The sequence below is a fragment of the Mobula hypostoma genome, chromosome 9, assembly GCF_963921235.1.
Source record: "Mobula hypostoma chromosome 9, sMobHyp1.1, whole genome shotgun sequence".
Lineage (NCBI taxonomy): Eukaryota > Metazoa > Chordata > Chondrichthyes > Myliobatiformes > Myliobatidae > Mobula > Mobula hypostoma.
This window is the reverse complement of record NC_086105.1, coordinates 32,386,138-32,411,082: the sequence shown is the minus strand read 5'-3', so window position 1 is coordinate 32,411,082 and position 24,945 is coordinate 32,386,138. Positions and strand designations below refer to the sequence as shown.

The following is a 24,945-nucleotide window of genomic DNA, read 5'->3' as shown; positions in this document are numbered from 1 at the left end:
CTGTTTAAGTGAACAGTTAAGATGGTGGTGGCATGCTATAAAGTCCCCATGTCCGCATTTATTCCAGCCATCATGGCTGCAGGTTACACCCTCCACAAACTTCACCTCCACCAGCGGTTCCTCCAGAGAGACTTCCACACCATGAGGACACGAATTTGAACAGCACTGTGAGAAGGTGGCCCCAGTGTTTCACTTCGTCCAGTTTAGAAAGACACTGCCAGTCAGTCCTAGCTGCCTCAGTCAGACGCTACTTATGCTGAGAAAGTCGGTCAGCACCAACGATATCTGATGTGGGGTGCAGACAGACAGTAGGCTGCACACTCACTGGCTGCAAAGAGGAACAGGGTACAGTCTCAGTGAGTGAACAGTGGGTGAAGATTACGGTCTCAGTGAAAAGTGAGGGGAGATTACAGTCTCAGTGAACATTGAGGGGGCAGATTACAGTCTCAGTGAACAGTGGGGGCAGATTACAGTCTCAGTAAACTGTAGGGGGCAGATTTCAGTCTCAGTGAACAGTGAGGGGCAGATTACAGTCTCAGTGAATAGTGGGAGGCGGGCAGACTGTCTTGGTGAACAGTGGAGTGTAGAATACAGGTTCACTAGTTACGTCAAGGTCTCATATTGAGACTAACACAATAGTAACAAGAGAGAGAAAGATTGCATTTAAATAGTATTTTTCATAATCTCAAGATTTTTAAGTAAGATTTACAGCCAATTAAGTTCTTTAATTGTAATGTTGTCATCAGAAAAGGACTTGATAATCACCTCCTGTGTTCCTTAAGTGAAAATTATTGGCCATTTCACTTGAAGGTCTTCTCTGGTCTTTGTAGGATGATGGGCAGAATTATTTACTTCTCTCATGCCTCACACAGTGTCGGTCCAGAAGACTCTGCTCAGGTTGGGTGCTGGTGTTTGAGTGCACAGACTGCAGTTGCTGGCTAATCCGTCTTCCACATAGCAAGGTTGACCCCTGAAATTGGAACAATGATGTTTGTTATTGAAGTATACTCTTTGCTGTTTCTTACATGTAGTTTGGTGGCCCCACAAACCGCAGCATTGTACGTCAGTCAATAGGGGGTGTTGGCAGAAACCTGGCTGGTGAGTAGATCTTTCAGCATATCGTCATTTAGGATTGAGCATCTGGGAGCAATAAGACACAAATTACACAAAAAGCAGACAGAAATCTGATCATCTGTGATGATATATGGAAGTTATTAACGCTCTTCTGACCACATTTGTTGACATTACTCTTCAGAATTATAATTTTTTTAATCCATTGTGAGATAGAGAGCAAATGTCACATGGCACTGAAGTTAAAAATGGCAACTATGAGAAAATATAAGGTTGCTAAACTAGGCATTTTGATGGATTCATCAATACAAATCACTTGTGATTCAAAAGAAATTATTTGATTTCTTCCGTGTGAAGAATGATGAAGCAATTATTTCTATTTCTAAAAGAAGACATGTCTCCTTCCTTTAATGGTAGCATTATCTTCTAGTTGTGATGACTTTATTTTGAAGAACCATCACATGTTAACCCTTGCATTCATGGTTTCTCCATTTTCTTCATGCAGAATGTATTTTCCACTCATATCATTCTATTTGTCAAATTTAAAGAAAGCAAAAACTTGGTCAAAATTGTCAATTAAGCGTATTTGCTTCCACAGTATATTGACCCTACTTTAAGCTTCATGCAAACCTTACATTTTTTAATGCATGCATTTCTAAATGACAGTAAACGAGGACTGAGTGTCCTCATAATCTAATCTAATCTAATCTAAATATTGGCATTAACTAACTATCTCTCAGTAATGGTGAAGAAAGGTATACTGCACATTTACTATGCGTGCTTTATCTGTTCTTCAGACTGCCTGAGCCGCCTGGACATGAATCCATTGTTCATCTCAGCCATCGGAACTGATATCAATGGGGAGACAATTCGACACTTTTGTGGTCACATGGTAAACTATTAAGTTTTATGTTTAGTTAGAAGTGATGAGTAAAATAATTTTACTGTTCTGGGTTGCCTTTTGACCGCAAAGTTTCCTTTCAGTAAAGGAGTCTTTTTCTACCTGCTGAGCATGGCCAAACCTCAGCTGAGCAGATGCAAGATGAAAAGCCACCAGCAGGTGGCGCGGAAGCACAACATTGCCGCATCGTGGTCTGTGTGCATCGTGACCACGGTTGTTACCATCCACTGAATGTCCTCCGATACGCACCTCGGACACTCCCAAACCCTCAGCGTCGGTCACCTAGAAGGAAAGAGCGGCAGGCATGTGGAAAGCAGCTTCAAATGCCGATTCCAGCCCAAGACAAGCAGCATCCTGACCTGGAAACACCTCAGCCTTGCTGGGTCCAAACCCTTCCCAACAACATTGGGGAAGTGCCTTCAGCTGCTGACTACGGCAGTTCACCACCACCTTCTTGGGGGCATTTCAGGATGGGCAACAAATGCTGGCATTAACACAGGTGTCCAGATCCCAAAAACGAATAAATGTCTTTCTAACAACACTCAGAAAATGCTGGAGCAACTCAGCTGGTCAGCCAGCGTCTGTGGAAACGAATAAACTGTCAACATTTCGACCGCGAGTCTTTATGAAGGTCTCGGCCTGAAATATCAACTGTTTATTCATCTCCATAGATGCTGCCTGAACTGCTGAGTTCCTCCAGCATTTTGCTCTGATTTCCAGCATCTGCAGATTCTATTGAGTTTAAAATGTTTTTTTAAAACTTTTTTCCACTCTTTACTCAAGACTCTGACACTTTCTCAAAATCTCCCCATTGTGACTGGGTCTAAATGTGGTGAGCAGAAGCCATCCCAGCAGCCTGGTGGGCTGAACACACATTTTGCACAACTCATGGCCAGTCCATGAAGAGTGTGAATCAGTGAAGCCTGTGTTGGTTTTGTTCCACCTTGTTTATTAGAAATAGCTTGTGCTATAAATACACCAGTCCCAATTGTTGACCCATGAGCTTCACAGCGTGGGATGCTACATTTCCTTCCGATGCCGGAGGTGTGAAAGGAGGGAGCCCATTGGCTGTTGTTCCTGACCCATAATTTATTTGTATTTTCAATGGGATTGCTGTACTTTGTACATGTAATTGTGCATCAGGGATCACTTAATATTGTTGCATAGTGCTTGTTGCCAGGTTATATTTGCCAGGTGTCTCTACTTTGAGCAAAGAGGGCATTGAGTGTGGGTTGAAAACTGCCTGTTCTTTCAGTGGAACTGATCCACAATGGATGACTGGCCCCTGACCGTCTGGTGGTAGGTTGAAAGTATGGGTCTTCAGTCCACATGTGGATATGACCTAGGCATTCTATTGTGCATACAATCTTCGGCCTCACTAGCAGATAGAATTATATCTGTAAGACTGGACATAAATGACGCCGATTCCCCGCGAATGTGACCCCAATTTACATGAAGCTAGCTGAGATCCCAACTCCACCCTCTCGCCATCAGCTGAAAGCCACAACTGTACCTGCCACCAGACTTCACCCTGCGGCTCTTCATCGTGAGCCGCTGTTGAACACTGCCGAGATCCGCGGTGGTGGGGCTAATTCTGCACGCTAAGTGTGCAGGGTCTGGGCTACTGCTCGCACCCACTTGGGGCAAGGGTGCAGTTGAATCTTGCAAAGTTTGCTTTGCCCATTCCACTTCACCTGCTATACATGTCTGTGCTGCTGCAGAAGAATGTGTTGCCAACTATATTTTGTGCATTGTTACCAGGCTGTGCTCATTTTAAAGAACTTCAATCCCTTTTTCCAGGATACCAGCGGTGTGGCAATATTACAGGAGCATAACACAGCCGTGTACTGTGCAGTCATTGCACCTTCAGGAGAGCTGAATCTGGGCCTTGGAGACATGGACATTCACCTGCAGATAACAGCGCAGTATGTAAGGAATCAGAAAGAAGTTTAATATCACAGGCATATGTCATGAAATTTGTTGTTATGTGGCAGCAGTACATGCGATGCATAATTAAAATTGTACATTACAGTAAGAAGTATATATACAGTATCTATATTTGTATTTTAAAGTTAAATTAAATAAGTAGTTCAAAAAGAGAAAAAGAAGCAGTGAGGTAGTGTTCATGGGTTCAATGTCCTTTCAGAAATCTGATGGCTGAAGGGAAGAAGATGTTCCTGAACCTTGAGGCCTCAGGCTCCTCTGCCTTCCTGATGGTAGCGATGAGAAGAGGGCATGTCCTGGGTGATAGAGATCCTTAAACCAGGCTCCTGATTCTCAGCGCTTCAGACTAACTCTTCAACTGCACAGTTGATAGAGGGAGAATGAAAGTAATTTAATCGAGGGTATAATTTTAGACGATAATGCGGCCCAGAACTGAGCTCTGAAGGCCCCAGCCTGGTTCCCGCTCAATGTTGTCCAATCACGTCTGTTCAGCTAAGCAGAGGTTAAAAAGGACAATGCATGTGAAGTGCTGGAGGTCAGGCAGTATCTATGGAAAGGAATAAAGAGCCAACGTTTCGGGCCGAGGACCCTTCATCAAGACTTGAAAGGAAGGCGGAAGAAGCCAGAATAAGAAAGTGGGTGGGTGGGTTTGAAGGGAACGAGTACAAGCTGACAGATGAGGGGAAGGTGGGTGGGTGGGGGAAGGGGATGAAGTGAGAAGCTGGCAGGCAATAAGTGGAAAAGATAAAGGGCTGAAGAAGAAGGGATCTGATAGGAGAGGAGTGGACCGTGGGGGAAAGGGAAGGAGGAGGAACAGAAGGAGGTGGTAGGCAGGTGAGAGAAAGAGTAAGAGGGGAGGCAGAATGGGGAATAGAGAAAAGAGAGAATGGCAAGAGGGGAGAAATTATCAACAGTTAGAGAAATTGATGTGGCCGGAGTTAACTGGTTCCCGTTGGTCACCTTAAGTTAAAATCAGGATTAATAGGTAAGCATTTTTGCCTGCCTGCCCCTTATATGCTCAGCACTAAGAACTAGAATAATTTCTGTGAGACTATAACTCTGTTTTCCCTTTCCCGTGGAGGGCCTCATCATGCTTCCCTCAACGCAATCCTCTGGACTGCTTGTCTTTTGTTAGGTTTCCAAGTTTGAGGAGCAAATCCGGTCAGCCTCATTCGTGTGCCTGGATGGGAATATTCCCGCATCGACCATCCATTACGTCTGCAATGTTGCGAAAGAGCGCAGTGTTCCAGGTAACAGACTGCATCGGGCAGACCAACACATTTCAGGATAAAACTTGGCTAATCAGTACTATTACCCTCTTTGATCTGCTGGTGACCACACTGTGCAGCTACAGCAGCCGTGCTCTCAGTGTTTCCCAGTGAAACGGTGCTACGCTTAGTTTGGAATCCATCCTTCGTGCAGCCCGTTGGGGCGCAGAGACGAAAGAGTGTATACCCACTGCTTCACCAGGGCTAACGAGGCAATGCTACCTACATGAGCTTCAGTGCCGGCAGCTAAATCTGTACATGCAACGGGAGCAGTGCCCACAATTTCATTTGCGCAGGGATGAGATATTCCAAAGAAAGGTAGCCACATTGTTTATCCATTGGTTTGTTTGCAGTGTTGTTCGAGCCCGCAGACTTCTCCAGTGCTTGCAAACCTTTCAAGACAGAAAGCTGGAAATCTCTAACGTACACGTCACCCAACCTGATGGAACTGTGGGCAATGAACCAGGCACTTGGATTACCAGTACCCACAGGTAAACGTTTCCTGCAGTGTACTTTGTAACATATGTCAAGCAAGTTTCAATGGATGAATCCTCTTAAGGATTGAATTAATATCAAATTATACTTGTGCAACTCTCTCACCGGGGCTCCTACACCAACTTGGCTTGTTAGCCGACTCTGCTGACAGCCACGTGACCTGGTGGTGAAAAGGCCACCCTTCATAGGCAATACACGTCTAGGGTTGGTACGATTTGGGGTTCAACCAAACAGGAACACTGGGATGTTCCAATTAAGTGAAGCTTGATTTGAATGAATGCTGTGTAAGTACTTGCCACACAGTTATCGGTAGCCCAGAAATGACTGATCCTCCCAGCTTGCCACTGGGAACTGTGACTGTGTCTGTCAGACTGAACAGATGAAGAAAACGTTCCTCTCTTGAAATGGAGGATCTTTGTCCCATATCTAGGTTTCCATTCCTGAACCAGGAGTCAGTCTAAGATTCCTGTCCTGCCCTGCTGCTCAGGAGCATTTGCATCTGAATGCAGAATCCCAGGGCCCGGACAGGAACTGGGGGACTGCTTCATCGAGGACCTCTACTCCATCCGCCAAAAGCAGAACTTCCCGGTAGCCAAGCATTTTAATTCCGATTCCCATTTCCCTTCCATCGTGTCGGTCCATGGCCTCCTCTTGTGCTACGACAAGGCCACCCTCAGGGTGGAGGAGCAACACTTCATATTCCATCTGGGTAGCCTCCAACTCAATGACATGATTATCGATTTCTTCTTCCGGGGAAAAAAACCCTTCCCCTCCCCTTCCTCTCTTCTTCTGTTCCCCTCGCTGGCCTTTTCTAACCTGCCCATCACTTCCCCCGGGTCCCATCCTCCTTCCATTTCTCCTCCGGTCCACTCTCCTCTCCGATCAGATTCCTTCCTCGCCAGGCTTCACCGAACGCCTTCCAGCTAGCCTCCTTCCCCTCCATCCTCCTTTTAATTCTGGCTTCTTCCCCTTCCTTTTGCTCCCTGAAGAAGGGTCTCGGCCTGAAACGTCGACGATTTATTCATTTCCATAGATGCTGCCTAATGTGCTGAGTTCCTCCAGCATTTTTGTGTCTGTTGCTCACCAAAAATGAAGTGTTCTTTTATCCAGCAGTGCAGACACAGAGTCTCATAGAGAGGATTATTTGTCAGTGTGAGGTGACAGAGGTGTGACCTATAACACTTAGCACCCATGTTCATTTTAAACTCAAGTTGACGCCTGTAGCACTAACACTACTCTTCCTTAACTGCAGAGCTGCCTTCCGTGGTGGATGAAGTTGTTGAGGTTGCATTGAGAATGTCACGGCCGTTGTTGAAACACTTGCAGTGTGTGATCGTCACTCTGGGAAGGCACGGCGTGCTCCTTTGCAGCAGATGTGAAGACGGAGAAATCTCTCTTCAGCCAAGGAAAGCCTCTCAGGTCAGCATGAAACTCTCGGCCACCATCGAATGTCAAGCTTCCAGCTTCTAAAGTCTCTCATTGTCCCCTTTTACCACCAAACTAAGCAGATAACTGTCCAGCTCTTTGGATGAAGTCACTGTGTGGTTCACTGCAGGTTAGGACCTTGATAATTTTCCACACGATGAGTTTTCAGTCTTTGCTACGTCTTCAGCCACTGGTGCACAGTGGAGCCTGGCTTTGAGGTTCTCCCACATTTGGCCCAAACATCCCGTGCTGTGAGTGAATAGTTATAATTACATTCACCCTTCCTGTTTCCAATCCTTTCAACTCCTTCACTTGTCTACTCCAGCTTAACCTTGACGAGACTGCAACAAGCACCCAGCCAAGAACTCAGCTTCACAATGTCAACTCTGTACTCTTGGCAGGTGTTCAAGCTCCTTCTCCCATCCCTGCATCAATAGGTACATTTAACACCAGAGAAATGTATACAATATACGTCCTGAAATTCTTTTCTTTGCAAACATCCACAAAAATACAGTGCCCCTAAAAATGAATGACAGTTAAACGTTAGAACCCCAAAGTCCTCCCCCAGTTCCCCCTCCCATGCACAAGCAGCAGCAAGGCAAAGACCCCCTTCCCCCAGCAGCAAAAAAGCAACAGCACCCTCCACCGAGCCCTCAAGCGTGCAACAAAGCATCAATAAAGACATAGACTTGCAGTAGCCAAAAACTACTCGTTCACCAGGTATTCAACATACCACAGGCTCTCTCTCTCCCTAATGAGGAAAAAGAGGTGTCCCCGTTTCACAGTGAGAGGGGAGACATAACAAACAACTCACTGATTTACGACGTTAAAAGTCTGTTGCGTCGCTTTTTCCAAGCTCTGTGCCCAGAGAGTTGGCACCAGAAAGGCACTGCTCTCGGGACACACAACCCCTGGCATCTAACCTGCTGCTCCCGATGGTCCGTGTTCTCCCGTGACGCTTCAGTCAGAGGCAGCAGCCTAGAATCAGCATGTCCTCAGAGCCAGGAAATCCCAGAGCCCTGAAGGCACTCTTGTCTTCCAGGCCACATCCTTGGGATATCAAAAAGTGGCTGGTCGTGAGGCCCTCAGGGCGGGACCCATTCCCGCAAAGAACCAAAGTCAGAGTGTAACTCCAGGTCAGGGTCTTCAAAAGACCCTTTCGATCTTAGGATCTCTGCTCACACACTAGGTCACCTACATTGAGTTCCCCTCTTCCTCTCCTCACTGTGGGTCCTCCTCTCATCCTCAGGACTTCTCACACTCTCCAGATTTCACTCTCTACTGGTACCTGGCCCCACTGGGTTCCTCTCTCACTTCCCCCCACTTCCACCACCATTGCAGGTTTGTAGTTTTTGTAGGTTCCTGTTCCCACCAACAGATATCTGCTTTCTCAAGCATGCTTACAGCTTCAACACTTTCCCTTCCAAAGAATGCCATTCTGTTACAATACAAGCTGCTGGGAAATGTCAGACACAGGGCTGGGATCGCGTTAGTGAAACAGGGAGAGTATGGCTGCGGTTTACCTCATCCTCTGATCTGCTTCTCCTCTGTGAAGATTGTAATGTCTGCCCAGTTCCTCCAGATCGTGGCTGACAGGAGAGTAGAGACTGGAGATGTTGGAACTCTTCTAGCAAGGCAAAACAACTCCAGCCCGACAACATACACATCAAATTCTTTAGTGTCTGATAACCACTCCTGTCTGTCCCTCCCCCCCACTCCCCGCCCCCCCAACTTCTATATTTACTTCTGATCCCATGGCCTTCATTACCATGTTTACTCTTTCCCCACCATCTGCATCTGCCCATCACCCAGACACATTCCACACACTGATTCCCAACCCCACTTCCTTCCCTTTATTCCATGCTCCACTGCCCTCTTTTATCAAATTCCAGCTCCTTCAGCCCTTTGTCACTTCCTATCTCCCACCCCCCAGCTTCTCAAATGACCTGCAATTCCCCCCTCTCTCACCTGGATCCATCTATCTCCTGCCAGCTCTTGCTCAACCCCTTTCCTTCCACCTTTCTATACTGGCAATCTCTGCTCTCTTTTTCCAGTCCAGAGGAAGGGCCTCAGCCTAAAACACTGCCTGTCCATTGCACTCCTTTGTTCCTGCCTGACCCACTGAGTTCCACGAGCGCCTTTTGTTTCTCTGATTATATTAACCTACTTGATCATTTTTACTCTCTCCCAGATGTCACCCAGTGATCTTTGTGCCATCCACTACCCTGCCATTAGTATCAGACCAGAAGAAATGCTGAACGTGTCTGGAGCTGGTGACAGGTAAGAGAGCTGCACTGACTTTACCCAGATCTGTGCAACCTGACAATAGGAACACTGGCCAATGAACAAAGCCTCAAATCATTGTCAGGTCCAACTCAGGAAGATGAATTCCGTCTGCTCAGGCCAATTGCATTGATCAACCTGCTTTGGTTGTGTTTGGTCCCATCAGCACCTCATGTTGCGGCATTGACTTCCAGGCGCTGGAAACAAATTTATGAACATTGTTTGCTCCCTGTGACCATCACAGTTCAGCTACTTCCTCCAAGAGGTGTGTGACTGAACAATATTTGTATTTCTTCCAGCTGTTCAGATAACTAAGTCGTATTTGAGGGAATCTTGGAGTTAATCTCTTGACTATGCTAGTGAAATTGACCTCAAGACTGGTACCGGGCCACAAAACATGTGCTACCAGGCCGTGAGGAAACGATATGAGTCAGCTGCACCTTTCCTCATTCCCTGTCACGCACTGTTGAACTTGAACATAGGGTTGCCAACTGTCCCATATTTGCCAGGACATCCCGTATATTGGGCTAAATTGGTTTGTCCCGTATTTCCCCCACTAAGGTAGAGCGTTCCTATGAAACCTTTCGTGCCAAAATGGCGTAAAGCAAAGAAGCAAATACCATTAATTTATATGGGAAAAATTTTTGAGCGTTCCCAGACCCAAAAAAAACCTACCAAATCATACCAAATAACACGTAAAACCTAAAATAACACTAACATATAGTAAAAGCAGGAATGATATGATAAATACACTGCCTATATAAAGTAGAAATAATGTGTGTACAGTGTAGTTGGGAAGATTAAACCAAAACCGATTTGTGGAAAAAAATCGGCACGTACGCGCATGCGCACAGAGGTGCCCGCGCAAGGCTTCATGGTCATGGTAGTCTTTCTCAGGATAAACCCAAGTGTCCCGTATTTGACTGCTACTTTTGTCCCTTATTTGGGAGTGAGAAAGTTGGCAACCCTAACTGTAAAAGACACGTTGAGGTGAGTTTAATCCTACTTGAACACCAGCCCCCCCCCCCGCCGATTGTCCGGTCCGTAAGAATATTGTCAATATTAAACCGGTCCATGGTGCAAAAAAGGTTGGGGACCCCTGCTCAAGATGGTCCAGAAGTGAACAGGTTCTTGCCGAATCACGGTAACAGCCTCTTTGTATTATGGTGGGCTGGGAGAATATGTGAAAATAGCATAATTAATCACAGAGTAAGGATTTCAAAGGACCGACTGAACCGGGACACTGGAAAAAAGTGATCATCAACAGTAGGTATTTCAGCAAATCCCCACAAATAGAGTAAAGCTAGGAAATAATGATTGGGCTCCGGACTACGTTAATAATTGCATTCTTTGTCATCGTACTGCAGACAGCGGCACATCTTTCATTTGTTGCACGTTCTGATTGGAGCAGTCACTCTGAGCCAAGGCAGATCAGTTGAAACGACACTATCAAGTCTCATAGTGGAACAAGTGAGATTCTCCACAAGCCTTGAAACCGCATACTGTAATGCAGGATTCTTAGATTTTGCATTTGTGGAAACTCCTTGAAGCATGAAGAGAAATACTGCATATAAGCATACTCAAAGAGAAGGTGAAAATCCTTAACCTGCCCTCTAATCTCACCCCATTCTGTGGCAGCCGAATCTATCATCTGCCCACCCTAATCACACAATAGCGACAGTTTGAAAGGATTAGTGCTAAAAATCAAGGCATTCCCTTTGATGGTGCAGATTAGTGCAGAACTGGTGAATTAACAAAATATGCGAAGGACGATGCTGTACAAGAATAAATGAACAGAGAATCGTTTAACGAGCTACTTAGATTGTCAATCATAGACGACAAGAAGCATGGCCAAGCCAAAGGTAGTTTTTGTCCACATTTCTGGATTAGTTGTCTTCAAAGGTGTAAGGCTGCCGCTGTGTACGGCAGAAACTTGTCAACCTCGTGTGCGTGCCATCCAGGCTGTTCACTGCAAGCCTGTTCTTTCATGTCTGCTGCGTTAGTAGCAAGGAGATTGCGTGGCAACCTCCGACTTTGATCACGGACTGCCAGCGCACCCTTGAAAGGAATCTTCCTCTTGCTCAACTTATGGGAGTGCCCATCTATCTTTCTCATCGTAGGGCATTTTCTTTCCCGACTCCGCCAACATCCAACTCACCCCTCTGTATGTGTGGTGTAATCACTAATCAATTGATTGGATAGATTTCATTCTGTTGTCCTCTCCCAGGAGGACAGATTTTCTTTTCCTACTACTCTCATGAAGAATTAAACTAAATGGCTTTTGTACTGAATTGTAATGTTGTTGAACAAGCCAAGTAACTGCTAGGTTAACCAATTTGATCTGTTTCAGATTGGGAATTCCCACCTTGAAGAATTGGAGGGAAGGGAAGAAGGGAGATTTATTTCTCAGCTTATATATAAGGAATTTAAGGCACATCTTACCGAACAGGCTCAATTTGACAAATGACTCCCAAAACGTGCACAAGCATTGCTCCATTTTGGCACACAGGACATATGTACTTCATAATTTTGTTATAGTGTTGCAGAACTTTACTTCATTGGTGGGGTTTCTTGGATATTGAGAGTGGGAAACTTTTGCTATGTTAGTGAGAATGGACAAAGGAACAGTGCTAATTTGATTAGCTGTTTCCAAGGGCCAGCACAGGCACTAGACACTTCACAGAATCATTTCATGAACTTGTTCCAAACCTGCGAAATATTCCTGCAAACTTAAGTCAAAATTTAACTGGACATTAATGCTTCCAGCATATTCAGTGCACTTTAGAAGCCAGTGCAAGAGAGATTAATCTACATACACGGCAAATGTGAGACACTTCTCCAGTTATTTTGCATCAGTCTTGTTATGGGGCTAGTGTAATGCAGGTTCAATTATCAGTCTTCCTCTTCTCAGTACATGAAATGAGCTCTTTTGGTGATACCATTCCTGTACCTAGATTGATTAGATAGGAGTGGTTTTCCTTTTATTAAAAACATTATGTATCCATAAGTTTTGTCTTTCCACTGCATTTCTGGGTGAATTATTACAAATGAACTAGAGCAAATGTAACACCTTACATCTTATTAAGTTTCTGTCTGAAGTGCCTATAAAAAGTATTCACTCCCCTTGGAAGTCTTCATGTTTTATTGTTTTACAACTTTGAATCAGAGTTTGGCTTTTTTGATACTAATCGGCAGAAAAAGATTCCATCGTGTCAAAGTGAAGCAGATCCCTACAAAATGATCTAAAGTAATTACAAATATAAAACACAAAATAATTGATTGCATAAATCTTCACCCCCTTCAAGTCAGTATTTAGTAGCTGCACCTTTGACAGCAGTTACAGCCTTGATTCTGTGTAGATAGGTCTCCATCAGCTTTGCGTATCACGACACTGCAATCTTTTCCCATTCCTCTTTACAAAACTGCTCAGGCTATGTCAGATTGCATGCAGACCATAAGTGAACAGTCTTTTTCAAGTTCAGCCACAAATTCTCAATTGGATTGAGGTCTGGACTCCTGTGGCCAAGTCATTCCTGTGCAGCTTTGGCTTCATGATTGGGGCCATTGTCTTGCTGAAAACAATTCATCTCCCAAGTTTCAGTTCTCTTGCAGACTGCAACAGGTTTTCCTCCAGGATTACCCTGTGATTTGCTGCATTCATTTTACCCTCTACCTTCACAAACCTTCCAAGGCCTGTTGCAGTGAAGCATCCCCACAGTAAGCAGCCATGCTTCATGGTAGGGATGGTGTGTTTTTGATGTTGTGCGATGTTTGACTTATGCCAAATCTAGTGTTTAGTCTGATGGCCAAAAAGCTCAATTTTGGTTCCATCAGACAATAGAAACTTCTTTCAGCTGACTTCAGAGTCTCCCACATGCCTTCTGGCAAATTCTAACTAAATTTCACGTGAGTTTGTTTCAACAGTGGCTTTCCCTTTGCCACTCTCCCATAAAGCTGCCCAGGCAACAGTTGTTGTATGCACAATCTCTCCCATCTCAGCCATTGAAGCTTGTAACTCATCTATAGATCTCTTGGTGGCCTCCCTCACTAGCCCCTTCTGGTACGATCACTCTCAGTTTTTGAGGACAGCCTGCTCTAGACAGATTTACAGCTGTGCCATATTCTTTCCGTTCCTTGATGATTGACTTAACTGTACTCCAAGTGACTTGGAAATTTTCTTGTACCCATCTCCTGACTTGTGCTTTTCAATAACCTTTTTCGCAGAGTTGCTTGGAGTGTTCTTTTGTCTTCATGATGTAACTTTTGCCAAGATACTGACTCACCAGTAGTTGGACCTTCCAGATACAGGTGTATTTTTACTACAGTCAATTGAAACACCTTGACTACACACAGGTCTCCATAAATATATCTATTTAACTATTTATATGATTTCTAAAACCAGTTGGCTGCATCAGTGATGATTTGGTGTGTCATATTAAAGGGGAGTGAATACTTATGCAATCAATTATTTTGTGTTTTATATTTGTAATTAATTTAGATCACTTTGTAGAGATCTATTTTCACTTTGACACGAAAGGGTCTTTTTCTGTTGATCTGTGTCGAAAAAGCCAAATTAAATCCACTGTAATTCAATATGGTAAAACATGAAAACCTCCGGGTGAGGTGGAGGGGGGGTGGGGGGGATGTGAATACTTTTTATAGGCACTGTATTTGAGAAGATCCACAAGGCCATTTATCAGGAGTCATTTGCAAAAGTGTCAGAGAATAGAGTGAGCAAGTACCTCTCTGTGATAATTGGTAGGTGTCTGGTGGGGCAGACTTGACTGAGGTTTACTCTCAATGTGAAGAACCTAGTGGTGCGTTGGAAAAAGCAAAAGTTCCACTCATTACCCATTTATCTCCTTTTTTTGTTACAAAGTTTTCTTTATTACAAATTTGGTGCTGTACAGTATATACAAAACAATGACTAACACAATTACTTCACTACAAATAGACAATACAAATTAAACCAAAATGCTTCCATCTCTATCGATGATGGCAATTACACCCCGCAAAGCCCAACGGCCCCGGAATGCCTTTAAGGTCCCCGTGGACTGCGCGTGTACCTTTTTTTTGGCGTGTGCGTGTGCATGCGTCTGTGCGTGTGCGATGTTGGCGGGACGATGTCTTTTTCATGCCTTTACAAGGCACGGAGTGAGAGAGAAAGACTGTGTGGTGTGCCACTCCAGACACAGACATTTCGCAGTATTTTTCCCTTTATTTTATGAGGTCGAGTTGCGATCTCGACACTCAACCCGGCATGGATGGAAAGCATTCTCGGGGGTGGACCTGGCTGGGTTCGAACCCGGGAACCTCCATTCCAGAGCCCGGCACTGATGTCATTGCGCCAGCAGCCGGCCCACGTGTTCCTTTTCAATATTAACCTGGGCACGTGCATACCCCTTAAACATTGCCAGGCAGTCTACCCGGGCAGATCCTCCCACCACCTGTTTCCAGGAAGTTCATGACTGCACTGAGTTAAGGAAAAGGAAGTTTGCGCTGACAGATACCCTGAGCATTCAGTAGCTTTGCTGTTTCTGCCTTGGCCTGTGTGCAGTGCTGCAAAGTCCATTAGCGCTTTCCACATCTGACGTCATACTACTGTGATTTAGCGGTCTGGGTTTGTGCTCCCCGGTGAAGTATTGTTGGGGGCATGGGTGTGGCGTGGCAGTTCCATCTGCCTGCTGAGGAGGGTATACTGTGTCACCTCCTCGAGACCACATGGCTTCTCCATTAATGAGAGCTGTACAGTCCATGCAGCTCATTAGCGGTGCAATCATTAGCATATTCAAAGGTGGGCTGCATATAACTAAACAATACTAAAATAAATCGCTTGTATTCTGTCTAAAACTAGTATCCGGTATTAAAATGGGTAAATTTGGGTGAACAGGTATGATTTGCGGAGGGCTATTTCAAGGGTGAAGAGACAATTTCGAACGAGGTTGGAGGTGACATCGGATGCACAGCGACCCTGGCAGGGTTGCAAGACATTACTTCCTACAAAGCGAAACCCAATAGCATGAATGGCAGCGATGCTTCACCACCAGATGAACTCAATGCCTTCTATGCCCGTTTTGAAAGGGAGAACACAACTACAGCTGTGAAGATCCCTGCTGCACCTGATCACCAGTGATCTCTGTCTCAGAGGCCGATGTTAGCCTGTCTTTAAAGACAGTGAACCCTCGCAAGGTGGAAGGTCCTGATGGAGTACCTGGTAAGGCTCTGAAAACCTGTGCCAACCAACTAGCGGGAGTATTCAAGGATATTTTCAACCTTTTACTGCTACGGTCGGACGGTCCCACTTGCTTCAAAAAGGCAAGAATTATGCCAGTGCCTAGGAAGAATAATGTGGGCTGCCCTAATGACTATCGCCCAGTAGTACTCACATCGACAGTGATGAAATGCTTTGAGAGGTTGGTTATGACTAGACTGAACTCCTGCCTCAGCAAGGACCTGGACCCATTGCAACTTGCCTATCGCCACAACAGGTCAACGGCAGACACAATCTCAATGGCTCTCCACATGGCTTTAGACCACCTGGACAACACAAACACCTACGTCAGGATGCTGTTCATCGACTACAGCTCAGCATTTAATACCATCATTTGCACAATCCTGATTGCAAAGTTGTAGAACCTGGGCCTCTGTACCTCCCTCTGCAATTGGATCCTCGACTTCCTAACCGGAAGACCATAATCTGTGCAGATTGGTGATAACATCTCCTCCTCGTTGACAATCAACACTGGCGCACCCCAGGGGTGTGAGCTTAGCCCACTGCTCTACTCTCTCTATACCCATGACTGTGTGACTAGGCATAGCTCAAATACCATCTATAAATTTGCTGATGATACAACCATTGTTGGTAGAATCTCAGGTGGTGACTGGAGGGCGTACAGGAATGATATATACCAACTAGTGGAGTGGTGTCGCAGCAACAACCTGGCACTCAACGTCAGTAAGACAAAAGAGCTGATTGTGGACTTCAGGAAGGGTAAGATGAAGGAACACATACCAATCCTCATAGAGGGATCAGAAGTGGAGAGAGTGAGCAGTTTCAAGTTCCTGGGTGTCAAGATCTCTGAGGATCTAACCTTGCCCCAACATATCGATGCAGTTATAAAGAAGGCAAGACAGCGGCTATACTTTATTAGGACTTTGAAGAGATTTGGTATGCCAAAAAATACACTCAAAAACTTCTACAGCTGTACCGTGGAGAGCATTCTGACAGGCTGCATCACTGTCTGGTATGGAGGGGCTACTGCACGGGACTGAAAGAAGCTGCAGAGAGTTGTAAATCTAGTCAGCTCCATCTTGGGTATGAGTCTACAAAGTACCCAGGACATCTTCAGGAAGCATTGTCTCAGAATGGCAGCATCCATTATTAAGGACCTCCAGCACCCAGGGCATGCCCTTTCCTCACTGTTGCCATCAGGGAGGAGGTACAGAAGCCTGAAGGCACACACTCAACGATTCAGGAACAGCTTCTTCCCCTCTGCCATCCGATTCCTAAATGGACATTGAACCCTTGGACACTACCTCACTTTTTAAAATATACAGTATTTCTGTTTTTTGCACGTTTTTAATCTATTCAATATATGTATTATGTAATTGATATACTTATTTATTTATTATTATTATTTTAATTTTTTTCTTCTATATTATGTATTGCATTGAACTGCTGCTACTAAGTTAACAAATTTCATGTCACATGCCGGTGATAATACAGGTGTCCCCCGCTTTTCGAACGTTCGCTTTACGAAACCTCACTGTTACGAAAGACCTACATTAGCTCCCTGTTTCGGCTAACAGAAGGTGTTTTCACTGTTATGAAAAAAGCAGCGTGCAATAAAAATCAGCGCGCGCCCCGAGCAGCCGCTCTCCCCAGGAACGGTATTCTCACCGGCATTGCTTAAACACGTGCCTGTGAGCAGCCGTTAGCAAGATGAGTTCTAGGTATCGGAAAAGCCTAAAAGAGCTCGTAAGAGTGTTACACTTAGCATAAAACTAGACATAATTAAGCGTTCTGATCGTGGTGAACGAAATAAGGACAAAGTGAGTTTGGCTTGTGGAAGTTGATGAAGATGATGTTGAAGAGGTTTTGGCATCCCATGACCAAGAACTGATAGATGAAGAGCTGATGCAATTGGAAGAAGAAAGGATAACAATCAAAACCTCAGTGTCCCACCACCCCAAACTCCGGGCCGTGGACAGATACCAATTCGCGGAGAATGCAGCGGTCCAGCAGTAGCCGGGAGGCACCCAGCACGTTTTTAAGAAAAAAGATGAAATAAACAAGCTAATTAATTAGGTGCCACCCGGCACGTAAATGTCGGCCCAGATCAGAAGCGATTGCCGATTTCACTTGCTCTACGTAATCGGCAATTGCCTCTGATCTGGGCCAACATTTACATGCCGGGCGGTACCTAATCAATTAGCTTGTTTATTTCGGCCTTTTTCTTAAAGATGTGTGGATGCGTCCCGGCTACCGCTGGACTGCTGCATTCTTCGCGGATCGGTATCGGGTCGCTGCCCGGAGGGTGGGGGCTACTGCCCCACCCCAACCTCCAACTCAGCCTAACACACCATCATCAGTGTGTTTGGCACTGTCCCAATTCCAGTAAGTGAAACTACACTGTACATACATTATTTCTACTTTATATAGGCAGTGTATTTTTAGGTGTTATTTGGTATGATTTGGCAGCTTCATAGCTTAAAGGTTACTGGAGAGCGCTTGTGTGAGATTTTCGCTACGGTGGACAGTGCAAACAATTGTTGAAGTATTTCTAATTTATGTAGGCTGTGTATTTATTATATCATTCCTGCTTTTATTATATGTTACTGTTATTTTAGGTTTTATGTGTTATTTGGCATGATTTTGTAGGTTATTTTTTGGTCTGCGAAAGCTCACAAATTTTTCCCATATAAATAAATGGTAATTGCTTCTTCACTTTACGACATTCTGGCTTACAGGAACGCTCCACCTTCGGATGGCGGGGGAAACCTGTAAACCTGATTCTGATTCTGATTATTGCCATGCACTGAGTTATGGTGAAAGATCAGCATGCTGTTCATACAGAACAATTTATTACAACAATGAATTGAAGTAGTACCAACTTAAACAAACACGGGATACAGAACGGAGTGTTACAGTAACGAAGAAATTGCGGTGCGTGTGGATAACAGGTGAAGAGTATTGTACTAAGGAACTGTTCAGTAGTCTTAAAATAGGGAGACAGAAGCTGTCCTTAAGCCTGGTATTAAGCCACATTGCTTTACCTCTGGTGAACGACGTATGGGGTTGGTCAGACCTAATACCCAGCACATTGGAAATTTCATCTCTGCTGCCCAGTTTGTTTATTCACCATCTCCCCTTTCTTCAGTTAATGACACGATTGTTTGGTACAAGCCAGTCGGTGGTTTGCACCCCAGAATACTCTCAAAACAAATGGACCCAAGTTGGCCAAACTGCAACAAGTTGCCCAGGTAGCAGTTTTGCAATTTAGGACAAATAAATTGAATGTTAATTACATTTTTAATGATGTCTGAACTTTTGATACATGTAATGTCTATTCACTAATTCATGAAACATAGAATTAAACACTTAAAATTGAATTGCAGTGACCACATATTTTCATCTTAGTCATTTAGGCATACTTAGGCAGCAATGATAAGGAATAAGACAAGAACATTTCTGGTTGCATGCCTTAAGTCCTCTGTTTTTTTTTCCTCCCTGTACATTTCTCCTCTTTAATTCCCTCAAAGGCATTTTTTTGATGTCTCCTCTCTTATTATGGCTAATATTTTGCACTGTTTGTCTTTGCAGCAATAGCAACGGAGTTTGCTCTGATTAAGCCTGCAATTTTAGTTAATCGCTCCAATCAACCTGAACTTATTCACTGGAAACTAATATACCTGTGGTTTCAAAAGTATGAAAGTCAGCGTGATTTATGCATACATTTGTTAAATCCTCAGACAATAATCTCAGATCAGTAGCCTCCGCACCACTGGGGAAAGCAATATTTTAATACCTGGTACTGATGTCCAGCTAGTTTTCTCATTTTCAGAAATTTAAGTATCTTGCAATTATTAATAAAACAGCATTTTGTAAAATACAATATTGAAAGTTTATAAAATGCTTCTTCTTCAGTTCCTAGGTATGTAAAATTCAACATTAGAGACTATGTGAAAAATAACAAGGCAAAGGCTTTTATTAAGTTAGTATTCATTGAGTTTCATATGGTTCAAATAGTTAGAACCACAGAACCATAGAAACTACAGCACAGAAACAGGCCTTCTGGCCCTTCTTGGCTGTGCCGAACCATTTTCTGCCTAGTCCCACTGACCTGCACACGGACCATATCCCTCCATACACGTCCCATCCATGTATCTGTCCAATTTATTCTTAAGTGTTAAAAAAGAACCCGCATTTACCACCTCGTCTGGCAGCTCATTCCATACTCCCACCACCCTCTGTGTGAAGAAGCTCCCCCTAATGTTCCCTTTAAACTTTTCCCCCCTCACCCTTAACCCATGTCCTCTGATTTTTTTCTCCCCTTGCCTCAGTGGAAAAAGCCTGCTTGCATTCACTCTATCTATACCCATCATAATTTTATATACCTCTATCAAATCTCCCCTCATTCTTCTACACTCCAGGGAATTAAGTCCTAACCTATTCAACCTTTCTCTGTAACTGAGTTTCTCAAATCCCGGCAACATCCTTGTAAACCTTCTCTGCACTCTTTCAACCTTACTTATATCCTTCCTATAATTTGGTGACCAAAACTGAACACAATACTCCGGATTCGGCCTCACCAGTGCCTTATACAACCTCATCATAACACTCCAGCTCTTATACTCAATACTTTGATTAATAAAGGCCAATGTACCAAAAGCTCTCTTTACGACCCTATCTACCCGTGACGCCACTTATAGGGAATTTTGTATCTGTATTCCCAGATCCCTCTGTTCTACTGCACTCCTCAGTGCCTTACCATTAACTCTGTATGTTCTACCTTGGTTTGTCCTTCCAACATGCAATACCTCACACTTGTCTGCATTAAACTCCATCTGCTCCATTTTAATAACAGAGAATGTATACAGTATACAACCTGAAATTCTTACTCTTTGCAGACATCCACAGAAACAGAGGAAAAACCCCAAAGAACGAATGACAGAAACACTTTAGAACCCCAAAGCCCCCTCTCCCCCTCGACCACACACACAGCAGCAAAGCCCCCAAAGGGAGATCGTGATCTGCAGTCAACAAAAGTTGCTGTTTACCCAACAGTTCAACTTGCCATAGGCTCGCGCTCTCACTCTCTCAAGACAGAGAGATATCATCCATTTCACAGCGAAAGAAGAGACTGGTGAACAGTCACTGTTATGGTGTTACAATCTGCCGCATCACGTTTTATTCTGAGATTCTCTGACTTGAGAATCGGCAGCAAGCTCTCCCCATCATTGAGAGAAAGGGGAGAGAGAGACTGATTGCTCAACAACAGAGACCTGCATCCGCCACCGTGAGATCATCATGTTCCCTCCCCCGCGATGCCTCAACTAGTGACACTGGCCTGCGATCAGTCGTCCACAGGGCCACACCCCAGAGGGGCGCCTCTTTTAGGCCACTTGGGAAATGGCCAGGCAGTGAGCTCCAGGTGCAGAAACTCATTTGCCATGTAAAACTGTAGTTTGAGTGCTGTTGCTGTTGTGGACCGACAGAACCCCAGCCACCTTGAAGAAGAAAAAAGAGACGTTAGAGAGAGGAATTTAAGCTGTTTCCACAGATGAGCTTAAAGAAGCAGCCATTTGGTATCATCAGGTGGGGGAATGTGCAGCTATTTACCTCCTCAACATCACATTCTTTCCACCCTTGCCCATCTCTCAGGAGTTCCCTGGAATACTTCGATTGTTGGTTTTTTGAATCACCTGTTCACCTTCCTCAGTTGCTTCTGCCTGCTCCCCGCCCATCAGTCAACTATCTGTTGGTCTCTCTCCACTGTGGTATCCCTTTTGTTTCCACTCGTCTCTGTCCAGGTCCTCGCTAAGATCCTCAGGGGTTGTCATAGAGTGCATGTGCGGATGATGTTTCCTCTTGTAGAGAAACCAAAAACATGGTTCACTATTTTAAAAATTGGCCCAAAGCTTGATGGAGATGTTGACAGGGTGCAGTCTCTAGCTACAGAGTGATATTGATGTGATGGTGAAGTGGGCTGAAGACGAGCAAATCTGCAGATGCTGGAAATCTGAGCAACACACAGAAAATGCCGGGGGGACTCAACTATATACTCTTTTCCATAGATGCTACCTGGCCTGCCAGGTTCCTCCAGCATTTTGTGTGCGTGTGTTGCTGAGAAAAGGGAAATAATGTTTAATCCCTGAATGGGAAGTGATGCATTTTGGGATTATCAAAGAGGTTAGCACATGCAGCAGGAGTGAAACGGTCCTAGGGAGTGCTGAAGAACAGAGGGACCTCAGTGTACCAGTCCAAAATCCTTGAAAGTCACAGCATTAGATGTCAATTTGCTTAATGGCACATTCTGAAGCATTCTGATACATTTTAATGAAGGTGTACTATAAGTACACCATTCCCGTTAGTTACTATTACTGTGTAAGTATTTCCAACGGTGTGTGCTACCACAGCCATCAGTTGTAGCAGGGTTTACAGGCTATAAAAGGCTACCACATCAGCATCACCAGCAACAGCACATCTCTTCCTGAAGAGTTTATGCATTCAATGTGTGTTGTTAACAGAAGGGAATTGATATGTCAGGACCCACCCTGACAGCCCTCTCCAACCACAACCCTGACACCCTCTCCAACCACGACCCCGACACCCTCTCCAACCCCCACCCATCTACTGGTGTGCCTCAGAGAAGGAGCCCTGTATGGGAGCACAAATCCCATCTCTTCTTGTTATGATTAACAGATGCTGCAGGACCCAATTTAATCATTTAAGCTCCAGACATTCCCTCACCAATAGCAACTCCCTCTGTTCTTTCGACTTGCATTATACGTGCATCAAAAGTTCTTGAATCTTTTGACCATTTCTGGTGCCTTATTAAGCTCATCTGCCCCAAGGTTAACCTGCCTTCCTTTGCAGACGATGCATCTCTCACACCTTCTTATTCATGATATGGTGACCCTTGTGCATAAATTCACAACCAGAGCGTGACTTTGTGAAACTCTCACATACAGTACAGCAGGTAGCTGACATTTGAAATATCATTATTCATTTCAACCAGGAGTCATCCTCCAGGTCTGTGGCTCTTGGCAAGTTACCAATCAACTCAAATAGTTTTTTGACATTTGCTGAATAATGTTCTGCTTTTCCTTACAGTTTTGCTGCTGGACTAATTGCGGGCATCCTGACAGGGCAGGAGACCCACACGTGTGTCAGGATGGGGTTGTTGGCTGCCAGCCATTCCATCAGGTCACTGGAAGTCGTCTCCACGTCCATCAATGTCAACAGTGTGAACCCACAGCAGGTCATCGAGGGTGCATGGCCACAGCCGATATATCATCCGGGTGGCAAAGCTCCTACTAACAGGGAATTATAAATCCCAGAGGCTGGGTCCCAGGTATACTGATAATCATTTCAGATCAACTGGACTATAATCTGGCAAAGTGAATTATCCACTGTTTGGAGAACCCAGACATTTTTGTTCCACTAAAATCTATAGTTTGAAGATAGGTTTTGAAACAGTTGGACGCTTGGCTACATTAGATGCTGAGATGCATTGTAGGATGTGCTGGGACACATCATCTGTGACGTAACCTGGTATCACCACGTTTCAGGTCTTTCAACATCGGATACCCTCACCCAGGTGACCCAGCCAGGGTTGATCAGGCCCCGGCTTGTAACCCAGCAGCATTGGTCCACAGGTCACACCTCTTGATGCACAGCCATCTGGAGGCTCGCTCAGCAGCCTCTGTGATGGTCCGATGCTCTTTTCTTTGCAACCCCCATAATGCCCAGGAGAGAGTAGGTTCTACAGGGTGAGCAGCCAGCAAATCCTCTACCCCCACCTCTATAAACTCACATCATGGCCTCCTCCCCTCTCTTTGGCACTCCTCTACCAGCTCCTGGTATTTGGCTCTCTTACACCCGAACACCTCCTCAATCTGGTCTTCCCAAAGCACTGTCAGTTCTATCATGACCACCTGCTTTGAGGTTTTGGACAGAATAACCAGGTCAGGCCTCAGCGATGATAATGCCATGAAATCAGGGAACTTAAGTTGCTCAGTCACCCAACTCCCGGCCCCATCATCACCAAGAGGTGAAACTTCGTTCGAGCAAAAGTTAATCGGTGAGTATAAATTGACTGTGGTGTAGTGACAGAAAGGATCAAACAGATGTTGATGGGTGTGTGTGAATAGGTTGCAGGACTGGAGATGTAGGACTGGAGTTGGATAAAATTGGATGACGTAAGTGATAACTCAAACTACTTTATCCTTCCCTCTGCCTCTCCATCAACCCCCTTATAATCTTAGGTCACGATAAATTATTATTAAAGCATGGATAATGCAATTGTTCAAAATTGTACAGTTTGTTACTAATATGCTTCCATTTTCTTCCCCGTACTGAACAACGTAATTTCAAAATGTATGCATTCATGCAGGGTCCTGTCTCAGAAGAACAGAAGGTCCAGAGTTGAACACATTGCTACTTAAATGACTGATGTCGGTGTGGGAAGACTATTTCCAGTATCTATTTCAGAAGGCATTGCTTCTATCTGCAGAACTCGTAGCTGACCTTCCTTGTGCGCTAGCTGTTCAGTACAATGTGAGAAACAGACTGTGTACTGAAGACATGTGGCCTTCCAGATACTAGCCTATCATGTACTTACCATCTTCAGCTCTTTTTTTAAAAACACTAAAACCGGTAGCATATAACCAGTCTTGATTGTTTCATTTGGACCCATGTCTTAAACTGAATAAAGAGTGTTTATTGAAAGGAAATCTTTATTCTTATCTCCCACTCAAAGGATTAGTTTGTAAATCTTCCAGATTAGAACTTTTCCATTTGCTCACCGATATACAGTATGTCAGACTGGGAGCATCGGATACAGTAGAGACCCCAACAGACCGACTGGTGAAGTGTTCCCTCACCTGGAAGGACTATTTGAGGCCCTGAATGGTAGTGAGGGGGCAGGTGTGGCATTTGTTCTGCTTGCAAGGATAAGTACCAGAGGGGAGATCAGTGGGGAGTGACGAATGGCAAGGGGGTCGCATAGGGAGCGATCCCTGTGGAAGGTGGGGGAGGGGAGGGAAAGATGTGCCTGGTGGTCCATTTCAAGACCCTGGTCACCAAATATACAACAGTAATATTTTAGCTCCACGGTAATAGGTATAAAGTGCATAAAGCAGGGGGCTAAGCACACAGCTGGGTACTGATGTTGAGTGTGGGGGAGATGTTGCCAACCAATACTAACTGGGGTCTGGCAGTGAGGAAATCAAAGATGCACTCCAGTGCACAGGGAGGTATTGAGGCCCAGGTCTTGGAGCTCAGTGATGAGTTTCAAGGGGACAATAGTGTTGAATGCTGAGCTGTAGTCCATG

The 24,945-nt window shown here is 44.7% G+C and overlaps 1 protein-coding gene across 2 annotated transcripts in view; it reads left to right on the top strand.

Moving 5' to 3' along the window:
• The window catches only part of zgc:136858 (uncharacterized protein LOC678543 homolog), a 59,847-nt gene extending 35,502 nt beyond the window's left edge, over positions 1-24,345 (top strand). For both annotated transcript variants that reach the window (XM_063059668.1, XM_063059667.1), the window contains exons 12-20: positions 1,032-1,098; positions 1,869-1,963; positions 3,773-3,901; positions 5,052-5,166; positions 5,538-5,675; positions 6,932-7,098; positions 9,296-9,384; positions 22,724-22,964; positions 24,006-24,345. In XM_063059668.1, the coding sequence (XP_062915738.1) occupies positions 1,032-1,098; positions 1,869-1,963; positions 3,773-3,901; positions 5,052-5,166; positions 5,538-5,675; positions 6,932-7,098; positions 9,296-9,384; positions 22,724-22,943 (1,020 nt within the window). In that variant the 3' untranslated portion in view covers positions 22,944-22,964; positions 24,006-24,345. The remainder of the gene's footprint in view (positions 1-1,031; positions 1,099-1,868; positions 1,964-3,772; positions 3,902-5,051; positions 5,167-5,537; positions 5,676-6,931; positions 7,099-9,295; positions 9,385-22,723; positions 22,965-24,005) is intronic.
• The last annotated feature ends 600 nt before the right edge of the window (positions 24,346-24,945 follow it).